Genomic DNA, 18,192 nt, shown 5'->3' with positions numbered 1-18,192 from the left:
CTCATTGGCTCACTTGGGCAAATATTTCCTCTAGGTCTAGGAGGCATGCGTGCACTAGCTCTGATCCACGTCGCACGTGTAACCATGGACGCAAGGGGCAGCCGGTCTGCGTACGTCCCTGATGTGGCTGGGTATGTACGTGGGGATGCCAGCCCCTCCTGTCCTTTGCGTTGCCACGGCAACATTTCTGTTTTTTTAGGACACTACTTTGCTCAGAGTGAGTGTGAGTCTGTGCCCTGGATCTGGAAATTACGCCTCTAGCATGAAGCGTGGACATACTCTTAGTGAGCTGATATTTGTAAAGGGCTGTGAGCATCTCTGAGGAAAAATGCTCCAGGGTTTTGTCAACACACAAGTAGTACTGGTAAAATAAGTTGTAAATAGACCTGGTTGGAATATTTTTTCCTAAGCACAAAATATCTTTTTGGTGGAGGAAAAAAAAAATCAAACGCATCAAAATATTTCAGATAGAAAATACGAAACTGTTTGATTTGGAAACAGGCCTCTGTGGTGCCTCACAGGAGTTGGAGTCTGGGTCTCTCATGCTACTCCTAGTCGAGCTTCATCCCCCATGATGCACCAGGTTCTCCCCTCTGAGGGAGGAGAGGAGTGCATCGTGGGAATAGCCTGGGTATGGTGTAACTTGTGAAATGAAATCTGGATGGGGACTGGCCCATGGGGGAATATGAGCTTGCCACAGCAGTCTATCCAGTTAGAAATGTTATAGGCTTTGGCCGAAAGCACCTTTGTTTTGGGTGTTCAGTTTTTTTAACTGTACATTCTCCATGGCAAGCAGGTACTGTCACAAAAAACACGAGAGCTTCCTCAGAAACCCACTTTGCCCCTGGAAACCAGCTTTGATGGCAGATTTTTGGCCACCCCTGGTTTTTCGATAGACTACGTGGGTGCAGTTGAGGAATAGCCGCCCCGTACTTCCTGTGCAGCACAGACCTGCATAGAGAGTCGCTCTCGTCTCTGAGCCCCTGCTGTGATTTTGAATACATTTGCTTCTGTCTGTCACATTAATTTCCCAATGTGCTTCCAAGCACAAAGAAGCAAATATGTCATTGTTAGCTCACGACCCATCCCATCCAGGCCCATTTCTAACTAGGTTGTATAACCTGAACCTAACAACAGCCTGACTGGTGATTGACTTTGCAATAAAGAAGAGGAAATGGCAGCAAATAAGTGGTGCACTGTGTTTCAACATATGCCTAAAATATCAACTCTGGAGGTGGTCTTGCAAATTTTTCTAATTGTAATTGACACAGGGGAATTTTGCCAAAACCAAGGAAGCAAAGCAACTATTTTTAGCTCCCCTTACAAACCCGGGAAAGATCCATCTTGGATATCCTCTTGTTGACCTTATTAACGTGTATGTGTTTAGAAGGTCACAGAGAAAATCATTAATATTCGGTTGGTTCAGTGCTTGGAAGGTAATAAGTATTTCCTGCTTATCAGAGTGGGTTTTGAAAGGACTTTGAATCACTTGATTTGTTTATCTTTGGGAATCAATAAGGCCCTTACTAAGAGGGGTTTTGTATTTTTATTTTAGATTTGGGGAAAGCGTGTGACCTATTATTTAATACAATTTGGGGACTGTGTATGATAGGAAGCAAAAAGTCAAGAAATTCTGAAGTCTGGCTTCAAATAGTGTTGTTAATTTGGCCATGTTGGGGATCTTATATATTTCATCCTATAGCAGTTTATGGCACCAACAGGAGCATTAAGCAGAACATTAGAAATAGAAAATTCTTGTGTTGTAGAATATACAGAGTGCTGTATTAAAGACCAGATACCTCAGAAACCTCAATATTGCATCAACACAGATTTTTTTAATTGAATATGAACATGAACTATGATAATCCTTAAAATGAGTTACTAATTCTGAAAGCTACGTAGTAAAAAATCCTTTGGTTTTTGGTAAAAGGGGACTGCACAAAGCAAATGAGAAGATACTGTAGTGTGTAGTCTCTTATTGTCTGGAGCTGGGTAAGATGTCATCTCTAGTTTCGATGATTGTTTGCTTGAAATCAGGTTTGGGTTGAGTGGCCACAGTCTGAGTCTTTAGACAGGTAAAACAAAGGAAGCAGATCTACTCATGGGTGAAGAAAGAGATTTCCCATGTTCAGAAATGCACACGTTTCTGGTGCAGGATTTAGGATACATCACTCATTTAAAATGCTCACTGTTTTTTTAGCAGGGATATTATTTAATCCCTGGCATGAACTTTTATGTGGCTGCTTGTATTTTTACAATGGCTTTGTAGTTGTATATTATAACAGAACGAGGTAATGATCGGACTGCTAAAGATGTATTGAGCTGCTTAAAAAGAAAAATAATGCAACGATAAAATACAAAATCTGAACTTGATACTGCCTGTTTTAGTTATTAAGATTTGATTGAAGATAAACAATTGTCAACAGTGCAGTTGGTTGGAAGGATAGACCGCTAGTTACTGTGAGCAGCTGAAGTTCTCCTTCATGGACAGCATATTAGTAGAAAGCGACTACTAGACAGGTTTGCACTCGTCTTGCAAAATGAAATACGTACAAAATTCACAACGCAATGCTAGCGGTGATACACTGCTGCTACCTATTCCTTGGGACATAGTGAATCTTTTTCCAGCCTTCTGAGATTGTCCCAAATCACAAGGCTTCTGGTCTGGCATCAGCCACTAAAATAACTCTTGCATCATTTTCTATCTCCCCCTATATACCTATTACTGCAATGTTAGGAAAATGCCCTGATTTGCCAAAATAAAACAAAGGCTTAGAATCTTTTTGTCAGTGCAGACAACAGAGCAGTTTGGCCCGATCCTTCAAACATTTACACATGAGCTTACCTTTTATGCGCGTGCTTTTGAGTTCAATGGAACTACTCACCTAACTATGGACCCGTGCCAAAGTCCCAAGTGGGAAAGGTTCCCACAGACTCTATGGAGTTTGGCTCAATCAAGCCTTTTACGTGTGTCTATTGGCAGGCTCAGGGCCTCTGGGGTTGCCAAAGAAACCGACCCCTGTGAAATGTGGTTGTGATTAAAAAAAGAGAAATGTTCATCTTTTAAAATGTGATCTTTTTGTGCACCGCAATAATCAATATTAATTAAAAAGGGATATGCTGAGGGGTTTTTTTTTAGAGGGAGAATAAAACCCTTTGGTTTTTAAGATGGTTGGGTGACACAGAGATACATCTCCATTCTCCTGCTCATTTGTAACTGTACAACACACAAAGACCCTGCCAGGAAGTGCAGGACCCAGGGGCATAGCCCAGACTTGCCACAGTCCTGTTCTGGGTGCTACATTTTAAGAGGGATGTAAAGAAATTGGAGAAGGTCCAGAGAAGAGCAACAAGAATGATGAAAGGTCTAGAAAACATGAGCTCTGAGGCAAGGCTGAAGGAAGCGGGCTTGTTTAGTTTGGAAAAGAGAAGACTGAAAGGGGACAGGATAGCAGTTTTCAGGTATCTAAAAGGGTGTCACAGGGAAGAGGGGGGAAAATTGTTCTCCTTGGCCTCTGAGGATAGGCCAACAAGCAATGGGCTTAAACTGCACCAAGGAAGTTTAGGTTGCACATTAGGAAAAACTTCCTACCTGTCAGGGTGGTTGAACATTGGAATAAATTGCCTAGAGAGAGTGTGGAATCTCCATCTCTGGAGATATTTAAAAGCAGATTAAACAGACACATGTCAGGGATGATCTAGACCAGTGGTCCCCAACCTTTAGAGGCTCCCGGGCGCCCGGGGGGTGGGGTCACTCACATGCCGGGCGCACGCCAGGGGACGGGGATGACCTGGCAGCCGGTGCCAGCATGTGCCCCAGGGCTGGGGTTGGGGCCGCCCGAGCGCCTTGTGCCGTGGGCCAGGGGCCAGCGCTGCCACCCGAGCCGCGTGCCTGGGGCCAGCACCGGCGCCGCTCGAGCGCCACGCGCCCACATGTGCCCCGGGGTTGGGGCTGCCGGGGGCGGGGACAGTCCAGGTTGTTGGCGGGCACGCACAAATGCCCCGGCGGGTGCCATGGAGCCCGTGGGCACCACGTTGGGGACCACTGATCTAGACGGTGCTTGGTCCTGCCGGCAGGAGACTGGACTTGATCTCTCAAGGTCCCTTCCAGTCTTATGTGATTGTATGATTCTATTTTAAGGGAAAAAGGCACTCGCCTTTAGGTAACCCACTCTACTGGGCTTTGGTGATTGGTTCCAAAGGTCAATTGTGAAATGGAATCGCTAGTATGGTATACAAAACTGCACCCTTGTGTCACAATAAAACACGCCAGGTAAGGGAGTACTCTTGTAATCAATTATATTCTAATTCTAATAGTCTCCCTTTTTTCTCCACTCAAGCTCATCTGAAGAAGTGGGTTTAGCCCACGAAAGCTCATGATACTGTAAAGTTACAGCTGAACACGGTTACACCTCTGAGACATTGCAGGCTAGTGAACAGGGAAACACACGACTGATGTAGAAATCAAAGTTATCCACGGCAAAGCAGAAGTGAAGCAATGCCAAACTAGTAGGTATTTTTGTGTGATGGGTTAGTCCACGTTTGGCTTGGCAAACTTGTGGCCTTTATGTGAAGTTTTCTTCCGAAATCCCAACTTTTTTTTGTTGAGAAAAACAGGCAAAAAGTGATGTAACAAAGTCATCTTGATTGGAAAACCTGAATATGATGGAGCCAAAGTCTTAACTGCAACCCCCCTTGCATTTGTGGTACAAGGCAGAGCATCAACATTATTTGAACACCTCTTTTTTTGCTAGCTGAATTTCCTTTGTTGGACGTTTCATTTGGGGGTGGGCAGGATGGGGGGAGAGGAAATAAAAAGGAAAATGGACTATTGGCAGTGTAGGCCTAATCCTACTCAGTTTACTCTGGCAGAGAGCTCCAGTAATTTGGATGAGTCTGATGGGCAGGGCTCGATTAGTTTAGGGCGGGAAGATCTTTTAACCTCATTATTGTTTAGCTTGTGGCTGGGCCTGCTATTCTGTGATTGCTTCTTAATTTGTAAACCTTTGCTTTGCTTTCGGTTTATTCCAAAATCTGTAAACCTCATTCTGTGAGGAATAATGCCTATACCGAAATAGCTATTTCGAAATAAGGCGTGTGTAGATGCTCCACTGCTGCCATTTCGAAATAGCCTCTCACCAGGGCCATTCTAAGTTATTCCTCCCCGGTGCCTCTTGGGACTCTAAATTGAGACCACACGTCTACATTAGGGAAGCCTGCCTCCGACTATTTTTGAGGCTTCCCTGCAATGTAGACATGCTATTTCAAAATAAGCTATTTTGGAGTATTTCTTCCAGAATAGCTTATTTGGAAATAAGCGTCCAGTGTAGACCCGTACCCTTATGTTTAACTCTTCCTATCTCTTCTTGGATCTCTTATCTTATGGTCATAAATCAAAGTGGCTGCTGTCTGCAAGCTTGGGTTACCAATATCATAATTCTAGTGTTTAACAGGGAGCTGTAAAGTCAGTCCTGCATTTTACAGAACCCATGACCTTCATTGATGTTGCAGCTACATGGAATACAAGTTTCTGTTGATTAAGTTGCTCAGTGAGGGGCTGAGTTTGGAGGACAGACTATTTCTAATGGTTTTCCCCTTCTGCTACTGACCCGTGTCTTGTGTCTTTCCGCCAATGTGATACATGTACAGGTATTTGAAAGCAAAAGCTCTTTTCAGGGTCTGACTTTCCAGCAGCATCTGACTCTCAGAGCGAGGAATCTGCCCTCTTGCAGGATGGTGGAAGAAGGGACCAGTGTGGGTTTGGGTTTGTTTTGTGTGGCCATCCGTTTCAGTAGGACAGAATGGAGAACGGGTGTTACAAGGAGGAGGGAGAAAAATTGTTCTCCTTGGCCTCTGATAATGGGACAAGAGGCAATGGGCTTAAATTGCAGTTGGGGGAGGAGGGGAGGGAGAGGAGTTAGGTTGGACATTAGGAAAAACTTCCTGTCAGGGTGGTGAAACACTGGAATAAATTACCCTGGGAGGTTGTGGAATCTCCAATACTGGAGATATTTAAGAGCAGGTTAGACAGACACCTGTCAGGGATGATCTAGATCCATGGTGTCCAACACGCTAGCCACTAGCCACATGTGGCTATTTGGCCAGTTGAGTGTGGCTAATTGGTTCACAAAATTATTTACATTTCCAGGATAACGTGGCTAGTTTGTGATAGCAGTAGCCACTATAGCAGCTCTTCCCCCCAACCGCCCTCTTTAATTCGTTAACCGATTAAACAATATGTTTCACTGCTTAGCCAATTAAAGAGGATTTTACATCCCTATTTATTACTGAGGGGGCATCTACACTGCAGGGATTAACTTGAAATAAGCTACGCAGAATGAGCTATGTCAACTGCATATCTTATTACAAAATAGCTTATTTTGAAACAGGGAGTGTCTACACGGCACTTATTTTGAAATAGAGCGCTCTTCCTCCGACTTCCCTTATTCCTCATACAATGAGGGTTACAGGATTCGGAGTAAGAAGTCCTCCAACTTGACAGTATTTTGACACTATTTCAAAATAACTGCCTGCTGTGTAGATGTGGACTAAGTTATTTTGGACTAGCGCTAGGTATTGCGAAATAGTGTTGCAGTGTAGACGTACCCTGAGACTGGGTGAGAAGAAAGAAACCCAGTTTCTTTGTCAGCACCTAGGTAGAACTTTTATCAGAGCCTCTGATCATGCAGCCTTTATACAAATGACTCCCCACTGCCCCCATCCCGTGACGTCCGGCCACAATGGGCTATTTCTGTGTGAGGTGCTCTTTCGCAGGCTTGGTTTGTCGTCTTCGTAGGCAAGACGCTGCATCTGTGTCACGGTCTCTGGTCTCTCTTTCCATCAGATGTTCGTGGCCGAAGAGAATGTGGATTTTCGGATACACGTGGAGAATCAGACGCGGGCAAGGGACGATGTGAGCAGGAAACAGCTCAGACTTTACCAGCTGTACAGCAGGACGAGTGGGAAACACATCCAAGTTCTAGGCAGGAGGATCAGTGCCAAGGGGGAAGATGGAGACAAATATGGTAAGAATATGAACCGGGACCCACCCGGGGCCAGTCCAAAGGCTTGACATGAATGTGTTTGTCTGAGGAAAGACAGGTCGCAGCCTTGCACTCCAGTGGGCCACCTGTTTCGTAGCTTACGCAAGGGGTGCATCAGAAAAAATGTGGCTGTGAAACTGAATTAGAAAAACGGTTTGTTCCTGAAACCCTTTGATCTGTCTTGGGCAAAAAGGCTTCCACTCAGCGTGGTGCAGGGATTTAGGGTTGGATACTGCATGGTCCTGAGGGCTGCTCCCGACACCCAGGCAGATAAATTGGAGTCAAGAGAGCTCTGCATCTTGCAGGATCAGATCCAGAGAATCAAAGCCCCACTAACCCTGGTCTACACTCGGGATTTATTTCAAAATAACCCCGCTTAGGTCAAATTAATAAGCGGAGTGTCCGCACTACCAAGCCGTTATTTCGAAATCTGCACTCCTGATTTCTTCGGGGAATAGCACTAATTTGGAAATAGTTTATTATTTCGAAATAGCGGGTGTGTGGATGCTCTGGTGCCGCCATTTCAAAATAATTTCTCCTCAGAGTCATTTGAACGAATTACTCCCCAGAGCTTCCGGGGGCTGTAAGTCGAGGTAGCGCATCCACATGCACGGGGCCTGCCTCGGACTCATTTCGAGGCTTCCTGGTAGTGAGGACATGCTATTTCGATGTTATTTCGGGAGTTACTAAGTCGATCTTAGTTATTTTGAAATAGTTTCCTCGGGTAGACAAGCCCCTAGTGGGCTCAGCACCCCATTTCCTGTGGGTGCTTCAGCCAGTCTAGCAGAACACGCCCCTGTGCCCTATCGAAAGGAAAATGGAGGCATTTTATGAAACCTCATCTGTGCAATCCCATTTCTTTCCCTCTTCTGCCCACGGCACGTTGCGCCTCATCGACTGTTACCCTCTGCCTTGGCGCACTGGTTGATATGTCACTGTGGAAAGGCATGACCGTATTTTGCCTCTGACGGTGTATACCCTGCACCCGAGTACTGAGGTGTGGGCTGAAGGGGGGGAACCATTTCTGAAAATAATTCTCTCCCTCAGAGAAATGCAAATGCAATGGACAGCACAAACCTGGCATTGAGGGGTGCTCACCGGGGCAGCCTCTGCCAGGGGGCGAGGAGCATATAAAGTGGGGCAAGATAAGGCCCGTGTGCTACTTGTGCCACTGGACGCAGAGTTCAGCAATGGCGGCCGAGTGTGCAAACGACCCCTCTAGCACTGCCACAGCTCTCGTGGGTTCGACAGCAGGCTCCTTCCAGCGCTAGGAGAAGCCGGGCATTTCAGCTGTTGCCCTTTGCCTTCCCCACATTTTTAAGTAAGACGGGAGTGAAGGAGACCGTTTGGCTGCGGATTGTAGCCATTTGGCTGTCTTTGCCACGTTTCTGCCCCCTTTTTGTGCACGCACAGTCATCGTAAAAGCTCCCTCCAGGCTCCAGGAGGAGGAATTCATCCCAGAAGAGGAAGGGGCCGATGTGCTGCAGGGAATTGCATAGAGGATTTTTTGGGGGTCTCCTTCTGCCATATGCAGAGGCGCTCCTTGCTCAATGGCCTGCTGTAGCCCCACACCTTGAAAGCCTGGTCCATTCCCAGTTGCTGAAAAGCCCCCTTGTTGTGACCAACTCCCAATAATGACAACCTGCCCGACCTGTCTATTCCATTCACTAAAACCCTCTTGCATCATCCTAAGAACAAGCCTCCCTGACCAGCTGCAAACCTCTCCCAGCTCTAGACCAGCTGTAAGGGCTGCGGAAACCCTTTAATAGGTAGCAGGTTTAAAACAAACCCAAGGAAGTTTTTCTTCATGCAGTGCACAGTCAACCTGTGGAACTCCTTGCCAGAGGATGTGGTGAAAACTAGGACTTTAACAGAGTTCAAGAAAAGAGCTAGATAAATTCCTGGAGGCTAGGTCCATCGATGGCTATTAGCCAGGATGGGAAGGAATGGTGTCCCTAGCTTCTGTTTGTCTGAGAATGGATGACAGGGGAAGGATCACGTGAGGATCCCTTCCTTGGGTTGTGTTCACTCCTTCTGGGGCACCTGGCATTGTGATACTCCAGTGTTTGCAAGGGCCTGGGGACAACACACCATATTGCATGTTATTCCACTTACAACTCCTGTCCACTTCCTTCTCCTTCTCCAGACTTGTGTCCCTAGCTGCCTTTGGATCTCACTCTATTTCCTACGCTCAGGCAAACACTCCTGTTGGCTTCCCTTACTCCTTTCAGGAGTACCAGCACCGACGGGGGCACCGTCTGAATTCAATTTAGTGGGTCTTTAGTAGACCCACTAAATCAAACTCCGGAAGATTGATCACGGCAGCATCGATCTTCCCCCTAATGGAGACATGGCTTTAATCTTCAAGCAAAGAGATGACCTTTCTTCCTGAAAATCCAGCATCTACATAATGCATTACAAGAGTGGAGAGGAAGGGTTTATTTGGGGTTTCGGGGAAGGGAGAGTTGACTGGTTTATTTCAGGCAGTTACTGACTTGTAAAAACTTTCCTTGTGCCTTGGCTAAAAGGATGCACAGAAATGGAAAGTTGAAATGAGGTCCCAGGTAATTCTGCCGTGGTTTCAGAGCTTGTGGCCTCGGGAATCATTACAGCAAAATTTCCATGCAGCCTCAGATCAGTAAAATAATGAACATTAATGTGTAAAAACCAGCTGCTGTAGGAAGAAACCAAGATCTAAACGGAAGAAGTATGGCAGCCCTGATACCTGATATGCTTGTTCCTATGCCATTTAGAAGGACAAGAACAAATTCTGAGGTCCATGAAATTGCTCTCCTAATAATTTGGGTGTGCAATTTTGGCCGGGATCTTGCCCCATGAGTCTGATTTATTAAAGAGAAGATTAAGTCTGTTCATAGAATTATTTGAGTCTGTTTAATCCTTTTAGTTGGGTGAACTTTTTCCTTTCTCAAATGTATGTGACAATCCATTTGAACAGATAAATCAATGATCAGATTAAATTAAGTCTAACAATGGCTGCTGCTTTCAGAAACACTCATTAATCGAAATCTACTTACCTATCGCACAAGGGTGATCGTGAAGCTTAATTGCTGTTCCTAAAGTGCTCTGATATCCCCTGATAAAAGGCGAGATATATATGTGCAGAAATACTGCCTCTGAACCTACCACGAACTAATGAAAAGACCGGCCGTCTGTTTACAGATTACCTGTTTATTCTGGAGTCTTTCATCTATTCTGATGATGTTTGCTTTGGCCCAGAAAACAATATCCTTGTTACAAACTTATTACTACTTTACCAGGTGTCTAAGTGGTTCTTTTCATTCAGAAGATGAAATGGGCTTGGCAGGTGGGGGAAAGACTTGGAACCTTTACATTGTATCTCAGATAAATGGTACAGATAGGCAAGATAAAGATCAGTGACCTGAAACACTAGAGCCTTTCATTTATTTTCATTTCACAAAAGGCAGAAGACATCCTAGCCTGTTTGTTCACTATCTTTGTGTCCGGTTCACTTGGCAAGATGCAGCTCTCGAGGCGGGGGGAAGGCACTTTGGATTATTTGGACTTCGCAGCTGTGTGATTTTGTTTTCAAGTATGTTCGTTACAGTCCAGAGTTGTGCCGAGGGAGGAAGGGTTAAAGTTATAGCCAGGAAAAGTGATGCCCCCTCTTTTGCTGTTGTTTGGCATACTTGCCACCAGTTTTCCACTTGGCTGGTGCGTTCCTTCCCAGAGCTGGTGGGATTTCGGTGGGCAGGGGGACTTGTTTATGTAGGGTAAAATTCATCTTTGTGCAAAGGCCTGGATCAAGGCTTTGCACCACTTCAATAGAGACTTACATGAGACTTGTGCTCTGACCTGGGATTAACTTTCCCCATAGTGATTACATTGTTTTAGGAGTCGTAAGGCTGGAAGATGTTCTGTGTAAGCCAATTGTCAGAGCTGGACTTAGGGGCAGGCGAGCTGGGCGGTCGCCGGAGGCCGCCATTTTCAAGGGGCCACCGACAGAGCCGGTCTTAAGATCAGGCCGCGACCGCATTTCAGCCCAACCTCCCGAATCCTCCCCTCAGGGTTTGATTTTGCTTGATAAATTTTCCCCAGTGGTTTTTTTTTTTTTTTTTTTGCTTGACACACAATTTTTGTCCGGTATTTTTTTTAAACCATCTGGCGACCCCACAGGCAGCCCTGACCATTGTTGTTGTTTAGTAGAGGGTATTTTTTTTTCTCTAAAGCCCGGTCATGTCCGTATTACACAAGTGTGCCCTTTGTCAAGATATTGCACCGGAGGTGTCCCTACAAGCCAGCGTCCAGTAGTGCTATGGGCCAGTGCCGTGGTCTCCTTTGCAACAGCCCCACAAGTGCCCCCTGTCACTTCCAGCCTTGCTGAGAACCTGTCAAAGTCTATTGGAAGATTCTCGCTGTCCTCTGTGGGTTTTGGAGCTAGTCCCCATTGCTGGTGAGAAAGGAGGGATGAAAGGTGGTTCCTCAAATATTAACAAGTCTGGGCCCTGTCAGATCCTGGCAGGGAGCAAATTCCAGAGGCAAGGAGAATGTCCCATGCCGCTGTGGGCAGACAGGACTCTGGGCTAAAGGAACCTTTATTCTGACCCAGTGTGGCCGTGCTTATGTTCTTTACAGCTGTCTGGACATCAGACACAGTCCTGATGGAGACTTCCTTTGTGGCGCAGGTGAGCTCAGCGCGGCGTGGGTGGGGCTGTATGTGTGGCAGGTAGACGTATAATAAAATAGCCTCCTGCCATCGCAGGATTCCTTCCTCGGCGTCAGTCAGCCAGGGCGCTCTGACATTACCATGGTGATGCAGCTGTTCTTTGGGCATGGCAGGCTGACAGCGAGCCTAGAACGCTCTCAACTCATTCCATTCGTGATTCCTGTTTGTTCACCTGGAAACAATGTGAAATCCCAGTGCCATTGCTCCATGAGTAGCCAGCCATTGCCTCCCCTCCATATCTCTGGCACCTTAAAAGCAAGAAGCCTTGGAAAAATCCATTAACCCTTTCCCTTCTTACTTAGGAGGGGAGGAAGGAAAACCACCCCCCTTTCGGTGCCTAGAAGATGCAGAGGAGAAGTGTTTACCTATGAGCCAGGGGGAGATAGCTCATGCATTTACTGTGGCTAGTTAAACATAGACATCTTTCCACAAGCGTCAGTTCCACACATGGCATTTAGAAATCTGCTTTGCTTCCCAGGTGTATGCAAAAAGACCTGTCTGTCAGGGGACAGATCCTCAAATACCCGGAACAAATTGTGGTTTGCTCTGTAATTTACTCAGTCAAAACATCAGGATGGCTATTTCCTATTTAAACGACGCGTTGCTGCTCCCGGTCGCTTGCCCTTACAGTTTTGACATGACAACAAGACAAATAATTTGTCAAAACGACCTTTTATCTTCTAAGCCATTTATTTTCGCTTACTGAGCCTGGGGGCAGAGCTGACCTCAACGTAGCGATGATCACTCACCCTGGCAGCTGTACAGTCAGACAGGGCTGTGTGATTGGGCTAAGCCAGGGCCTCTTCCGCTGTCCAGCTGCTGTTTTCTCTCCCCCCCACCCCCAGATCACCCAACATCGCCTTATCGTTCTCTCTCTGTGATTGTCTCCTTTTCTAATTTGGGTGGAGCGGTGGCAAAGTTTTCCTTTGAAAGCAGACGAGGATACAGCTGGATGCATTAGAAACCTTGGTAGCAGATTGGCTGCTTTGTTGAACCATTTAGTATCTCTGTAGCCTCACTTCCCAGGGGTTTCCAGACTACGAGAGGGCTGACGTTAGTCACCTCTTAGATTCTGTTCTGAAAGGTTCAGGAAAATGTAGGGATTGTCGTCGTTGAACCCTCTGTACCTTTAAGCGTTGTGTGCACTTGTGTGTGTTGTGATCTGCCTTTGTGCCAAGGTATCGGGAGCTCTCCTCGGGAACGGAGAGGAACTTAAAACAAAACAAGGCTATGAAAAATCTATTTCAACCTGTGAATTTTCAACATGACATTCCACAGTATTTGTTGAATGGTTACTTCCAGATCTAACTGCCCACTTGTAGTCAGGGCTGGATTTATGGGGGGCTAGGTGGGCAGTTGCCCGGGGTGCCAAGCTATGGGGGGGTGCCTGATGTCAGCTGTAAGGTGCGCAGCACGCCGGGGGGCGGGGCCGCACATGCGCCATGCGCCCGGGGCAGAGCCGCGCATGCGCCATGTGCCTGCTGCCCGGGGTGCAGGAATGGCTCGAACTGGCCCTACTTGCGGTACACCTGTTTTTGAGCTTTGATTGTGGGGTTTTTTTTGTTTCCTTTCCAAATACAGTCACATTGGGTTCCTCATGTCTGAGCACAAGTCAAGAGACCTTACACAGTCATGATTTTCTATGCGTGGGTGTTTTGCAACTTTCTGAAAGTCAGGACCCTTCTAAGGCATCTCTAATTGAACGTCAAAACTGGAGGCACACAAAATCACTAGTCACTTTTGAAATGTAGGTTGATATGCCTACAGGTATAGTAGGTACCCACAAAGGGTGAAGGTGCACTGTGTAGAGACCCCCCCCCTAAAATTTGGCCTGGAAAGTTTTAGCACTGAGAATGCCAGTCAAAGAGCTTTATTAAAGGGCTTTCCTTCTGGTTAACTGTGTGTGTGCCCGCGTGTGTTTTTAGTGCTATCCTGTGATTTAAGTGTTCCCATTAGAAATGTAGAGTAGGAAATAGGATCCCATCTGTGAGCAATTTAAGAGGAAGTGAGACAATAGAGTCAATTGCTGCTCCAGGTTAGATAATCAATACAAATATTATTAGTGTAGTGATTTATCTTCCTAGGCACTTTATGAAAATGTGAATGCCAGACCCTGAAGACAAGGCAATATAATCTGTGTTCCTGCTGTACTGTGATTAGGGCAGTCCTTCCACAAAGCTTGCACAGCAGCCTTGCTACATGTTCTTCCTTTGCCAGGATGAAATATCAGACACACAAAGTTAGGGATCTGTCTCTTTTTGCTGATTTTGAGAGGAGGTCTTGGTTGTGTGTGTGTGGGGGGGCACAAAATTGACTTTATCATTTTATGCAAGAGCTCTATAGTGGCATGTCACTCAATTAATGGGAGTCCCCAAAATCTTGGAAACAATCTTTTTTCCCCATTGTTTTAAGCTTCAGTATTTTCAGGATCACAAAGAGAGAGCTTCAATTTTGCATTTATCAAGCTTCAGTGAGGAATCTTTTCACCTAGGTATTTATCTCAAGGCCAGAACTCTGTTATCTGAGGTTTTCTGTATGCTAAATCATTTGAGACAGTCCTGAATTGAAATAGGTTATTGAAATGGACCAAGAACTTGACAGGGCTAAATATGTTTTGAAAATACATCCGGTCAGCATTTGAGGAATTAAAAGTTTTTTAGCCTGCAAATGGCCTTTTTTTCTAAAATAAATTATTTTCTATATTTTTTATTTTTTTATTAAACTTGGGCTTTTTTTTTCTCTAAATAAAGAAAAGGGGGAAGATTTTTTTTATTTAAAACTTGTTCCTTTTCCCCTGAAAACCTGTTCTTCAGTAAGTGAAAAGTATCATTGACTATTTTGAATAATAGCTTCAATAAAAAAACTCCCCTAAAATTTTGCTCAACGTTTAAAAAAAAAAAAAGAGAACTTGTTTCAAATCCTTTGAAATGAAATCAGCTTTGAAATTTCAACATGTCTTATGAAAATAGAGTCACATGTTTTAAGAGAAGAAGGATGGGGCGGTAGATCCAGGAATCCTAAATTCAAGTTTCCTGCTTTGAAACAGACTTCCTGTGCTGCCTTGTGCAAGTCACTTAGTCTGGCCGTGTCTCAACTCCAAATCAGCGCAGTTACCCTCATTGTGCTGTGAAAATAGAGATGAACGATTGTGAGATGGATGAAAATCCTTGTAGTGGGGGACATACCACAGTTTAGATAGAACTAGCTTCTGTGGCTGAGAGGTCAGTTTTTGGCCACGGGTTTTCCTAGGACTAATGGTAATAATGTCTTATACTTACAGTGCCTTTCATTCCAAGGACTCTTACAGCATTTATTGTGGAAATCTCTGCAGTCACCTCTTGAGTGAAATGCAGCAACTATTTTAACCACATGCAGCCACACTGCACAGCAGCCTGGGTGAGGAAATTTCAATGAAAACTGTCCCCTGTTGGAACTGCAAAACAAATGTATCTAGGCAGAAAGGTAAAGTGCACCAAGGCATTCCCTGGGGCTCCCAAGGGGCAGAAAGAACTCATGTGTGTGTCTTAGAAACATGGAAGAATCCCAAAAGGGAGCTGAAAATCCCCCCGCCATGACGTCTGTTGGTGGTTTGAGCTCAATATTGACCTGTCAGCATTCAGAAACGGCTAACTTCAGATCCCTTGATACTGGCATTTGACAGACTGCCTGCCGTTCCTACACTAAGGAGGACACATGCAGGTTGCCTGCAGATTCCAGAGTTCCCAAGAAGTAGAAGGCACATCCTCAATCAAGAGGCTAAGAGGGTCCCTTAGTTTCTTAGGGTGCGTGAAGAGGGCCGTGTATGAGGGTTGAGCGGAGGTGATGGAGAGCTCTGCGAGATCATCCATCTCACGATCTATGTTCGCTTTAGGGGGGAAATAGGCTCCAGCCCATAATGTGTCGTCTGAACTCTTGCCCAGGCAACTAGTGCTTTGATCCCGGCACTCAAGCTGGACCTCCATTGGCTTCAGGGCTGCGGCGCGTGATTTACACCCCTGCGGGGGAGAGAAGCGACACAGCGCTCATGGCAGCGACACTTCCCCCGGTATCTTACTCTTCTGTAAGACCTGGCAGTTGAAACCATCCTAGCCAGCGGGGAGCAAAGCAGCCCACCTGCATTTTCGCCTGTAGCCGAGTCGCTGTGATTTAGTGCCTGCTTTTAGTTGTCCCGTTGCCTTTATTTTATTTGCTTCCCTGTCTCCATTTGAAATGGTGTTTTACGGGTTACATTTGGCAGGAAGCTAGCCAAGAGCAGGTTGATTTTACACCTATTAATTTGGGAATCCCGACAACAAAATCTAAAAGCCTTGTAGCCTCCGGGAAAATCAATCCAGCCGGGAGGGGGGCCCGGCATGGGGAGGTAATTGCGCTTATTTCTCTAGTCGCCTGCCTTATGTGTTATATTTGTCAGCCTGAAGCATTAAAAGCTTTGCCATTAACTGTCAACAAATAAATGAAAACAGCCTGTTTATAAGCCTCTATAGTGAGAAAATGTTAGTTTCCTGGCCTCCAAAGCTACGTCTACACGACAGTGCTATTTCAGGATATGGGAGTATCCCGAAATAGGTATCTTGTGTCTTCACAGCAAGCCCGTTATTTCGGGCTCACTATTCCAACATCTCTGTAAACCTCATTCCACGAGGAGTAAGGGAGTTCTGGAATAGCAGGGTATTTTGACATTTGGAGCTGTGTAGACAGCGCCAAATGATGAAATAAGCAATTTCGAAATAAAATCCAAATCAAATACGCAATTTGCATCGCTCAAAATGCGTAGCTTGTTTCGAGTTACAGTGTAGTGTAGACGTAGCCCAAAATTGCTCATTGGTATTTTCTTGGGAAATCAGGCCAGAATTTTGCCAGTATAGCTTTGTAGGTCAGAGTGGGGCGAGGTGTGATCCCCGACTAATTTAGCTGTGCTGGCAAAAGTCTCTCAGGGAAGCGCACTTAGACTTGCAAACTGAGCTTTGGCCGACGAGCGTATTTCACCCGGGGGCGATGGGATAAACTGTGCAGCAGAAATGCAGTTTTGTCCACACTGGGTGTGCTGTGGTGGCATTGTACACCTGGATACTAGTCTAGTGTACTGGCCGGGTGCTCCTGCCACGGCCCTCCGACCACAGGCTCTGAATGGAGAGCTTTACCTTGCCCCTGAGTGGACCTTGTCAAGCATAGGGCCCACGCCTGCTGCCTTCACTCGCACTGACTTCAAGGAACCAATGCCGATTTATGAACAGTTTTGTTGCTTGTCTAGGATTTTATTTTGTATTATTAATTAATTGACTAATTAATTATCAGAGGTTCAGGGGAGCTGACAGTCGCCACGGGAGTTGGGGAGGCCGGCTCTGTGATCCCTGAAGCAACAGGCTGGGGCAGGAAGCCCTCCGTGCCGCCCAGAGCACGTCGCGCTCCCTCAGAGCCGCACGGAGTGTGTGGTGCAGTGCTGCGGCAGCTATTTAAAGGGCCCGTGGCTCGGGCCACTAGCACAGTAGGGGTGGCAGCAGCCGGGGGCTCTGGGGCAACTGCCTCTTTTATCCACCCCGCCCCCACTGGCGGGCCTACAGAGGTGCCTTTTCTCCAGACCAAGACAACATCAGCACCTCCCTCTGGGTTCTACCTGGAGGAAGTGCTGTGTCCGAGGGGCTGTCGGAGCGTCTCTGCTGGAGCAAGGGCTGTAAATCGGCACAGGCCAGGGCGTCCTGGCTTTGCCCACTCCTCGGCCAGCGTTGCCCACTTCGTGGCTTCTCTGCCGACCTCGAAGTCTCTTCTTTCACGTGGAAGTTCTTTACAGCGAGGACGTGACCGCCCGGCCGCGGGTGCCGGAGTAACGAATGTCACGTAGGAGTGTGGATAAGCCACCTCCCTGAGCAAGGCAAACGACACCGACCGGAGGGCAGCTTTGGCCGGTGTTAAGTTGGTGGGAGAGCGTCTCCTGCTGACCTGGCTACCGCCTCCCATGGAAGTGGTTTAACTGTGCTGCTGGGGGCGCTCTCTTCTGTCAGCATGGAGGGTCTGCACCAAAGGCACGGCAGCGGCAGCACTTCTCGGGGAGACGAGCCCCCGGTGAGAACACAACGAGGTCTCGCACCATCTCGTGAGCTGTGTCTTCAGGGCGCGTAGCCCGGAATACATATGGAAATCTCGTTTCATGCATTCGTATTTCCTAGCCTGTCTTGTCCCTCAGAGCTCCAAATAACGAGTTCTGGTCTTAGAGCGTTTCCTGCCCCTACGAATGGATATACCATGAGACGGTCAGGGCTCACGGTCACTCGGTCCAGATGTAGCTCCCTGAGGCATAGAACACGAACATTTTAAACGGATAATTGAAGAAAACAATTGCAAACCCAACGGGGCCCTGGGGAAAGGTGGGGGAGGGGCTGGCTCCACATGCTCTGAAAGGGGAGGAGCCGTGGGCAAAAGGGGTGGGGCCTCAAGCAGTCAGCCCTC

General features: G+C 46.6%; 1 protein-coding gene across 4 annotated transcripts in view; it reads left to right on the top strand.

Annotated features, from left to right (window-relative positions):
- The window catches only part of FGF18 (fibroblast growth factor 18), a 123,126-nt gene that overhangs the window by 35,846 nt on the left and 69,088 nt on the right, over window positions 1-18,192 (top strand). For 3 of the 4 annotated variants that reach the window (XM_075900146.1, XM_075900145.1, XM_075900148.1), the window contains one exon: window positions 6,845-7,025. In XM_075900146.1, the coding sequence (XP_075756261.1) occupies window positions 6,845-7,025 (181 nt within the window). Of the gene's footprint in view, window positions 1-4,015; window positions 4,510-6,844; window positions 7,026-18,192 lie in introns of those variants that run through there. The other variant, XM_075900147.1, reaches the window with a different exon arrangement.

Source organism: Pelodiscus sinensis, chromosome 17 (genome assembly GCF_049634645.1).
Source record: "Pelodiscus sinensis isolate JC-2024 chromosome 17, ASM4963464v1, whole genome shotgun sequence".
In the NCBI taxonomy this organism is placed as follows: domain Eukaryota; kingdom Metazoa; phylum Chordata; order Testudines; family Trionychidae; genus Pelodiscus; species Pelodiscus sinensis.
Note: the sequence above shows the minus strand (reverse complement) of the source record. Positions and strands in the feature narration are given on the sequence as shown.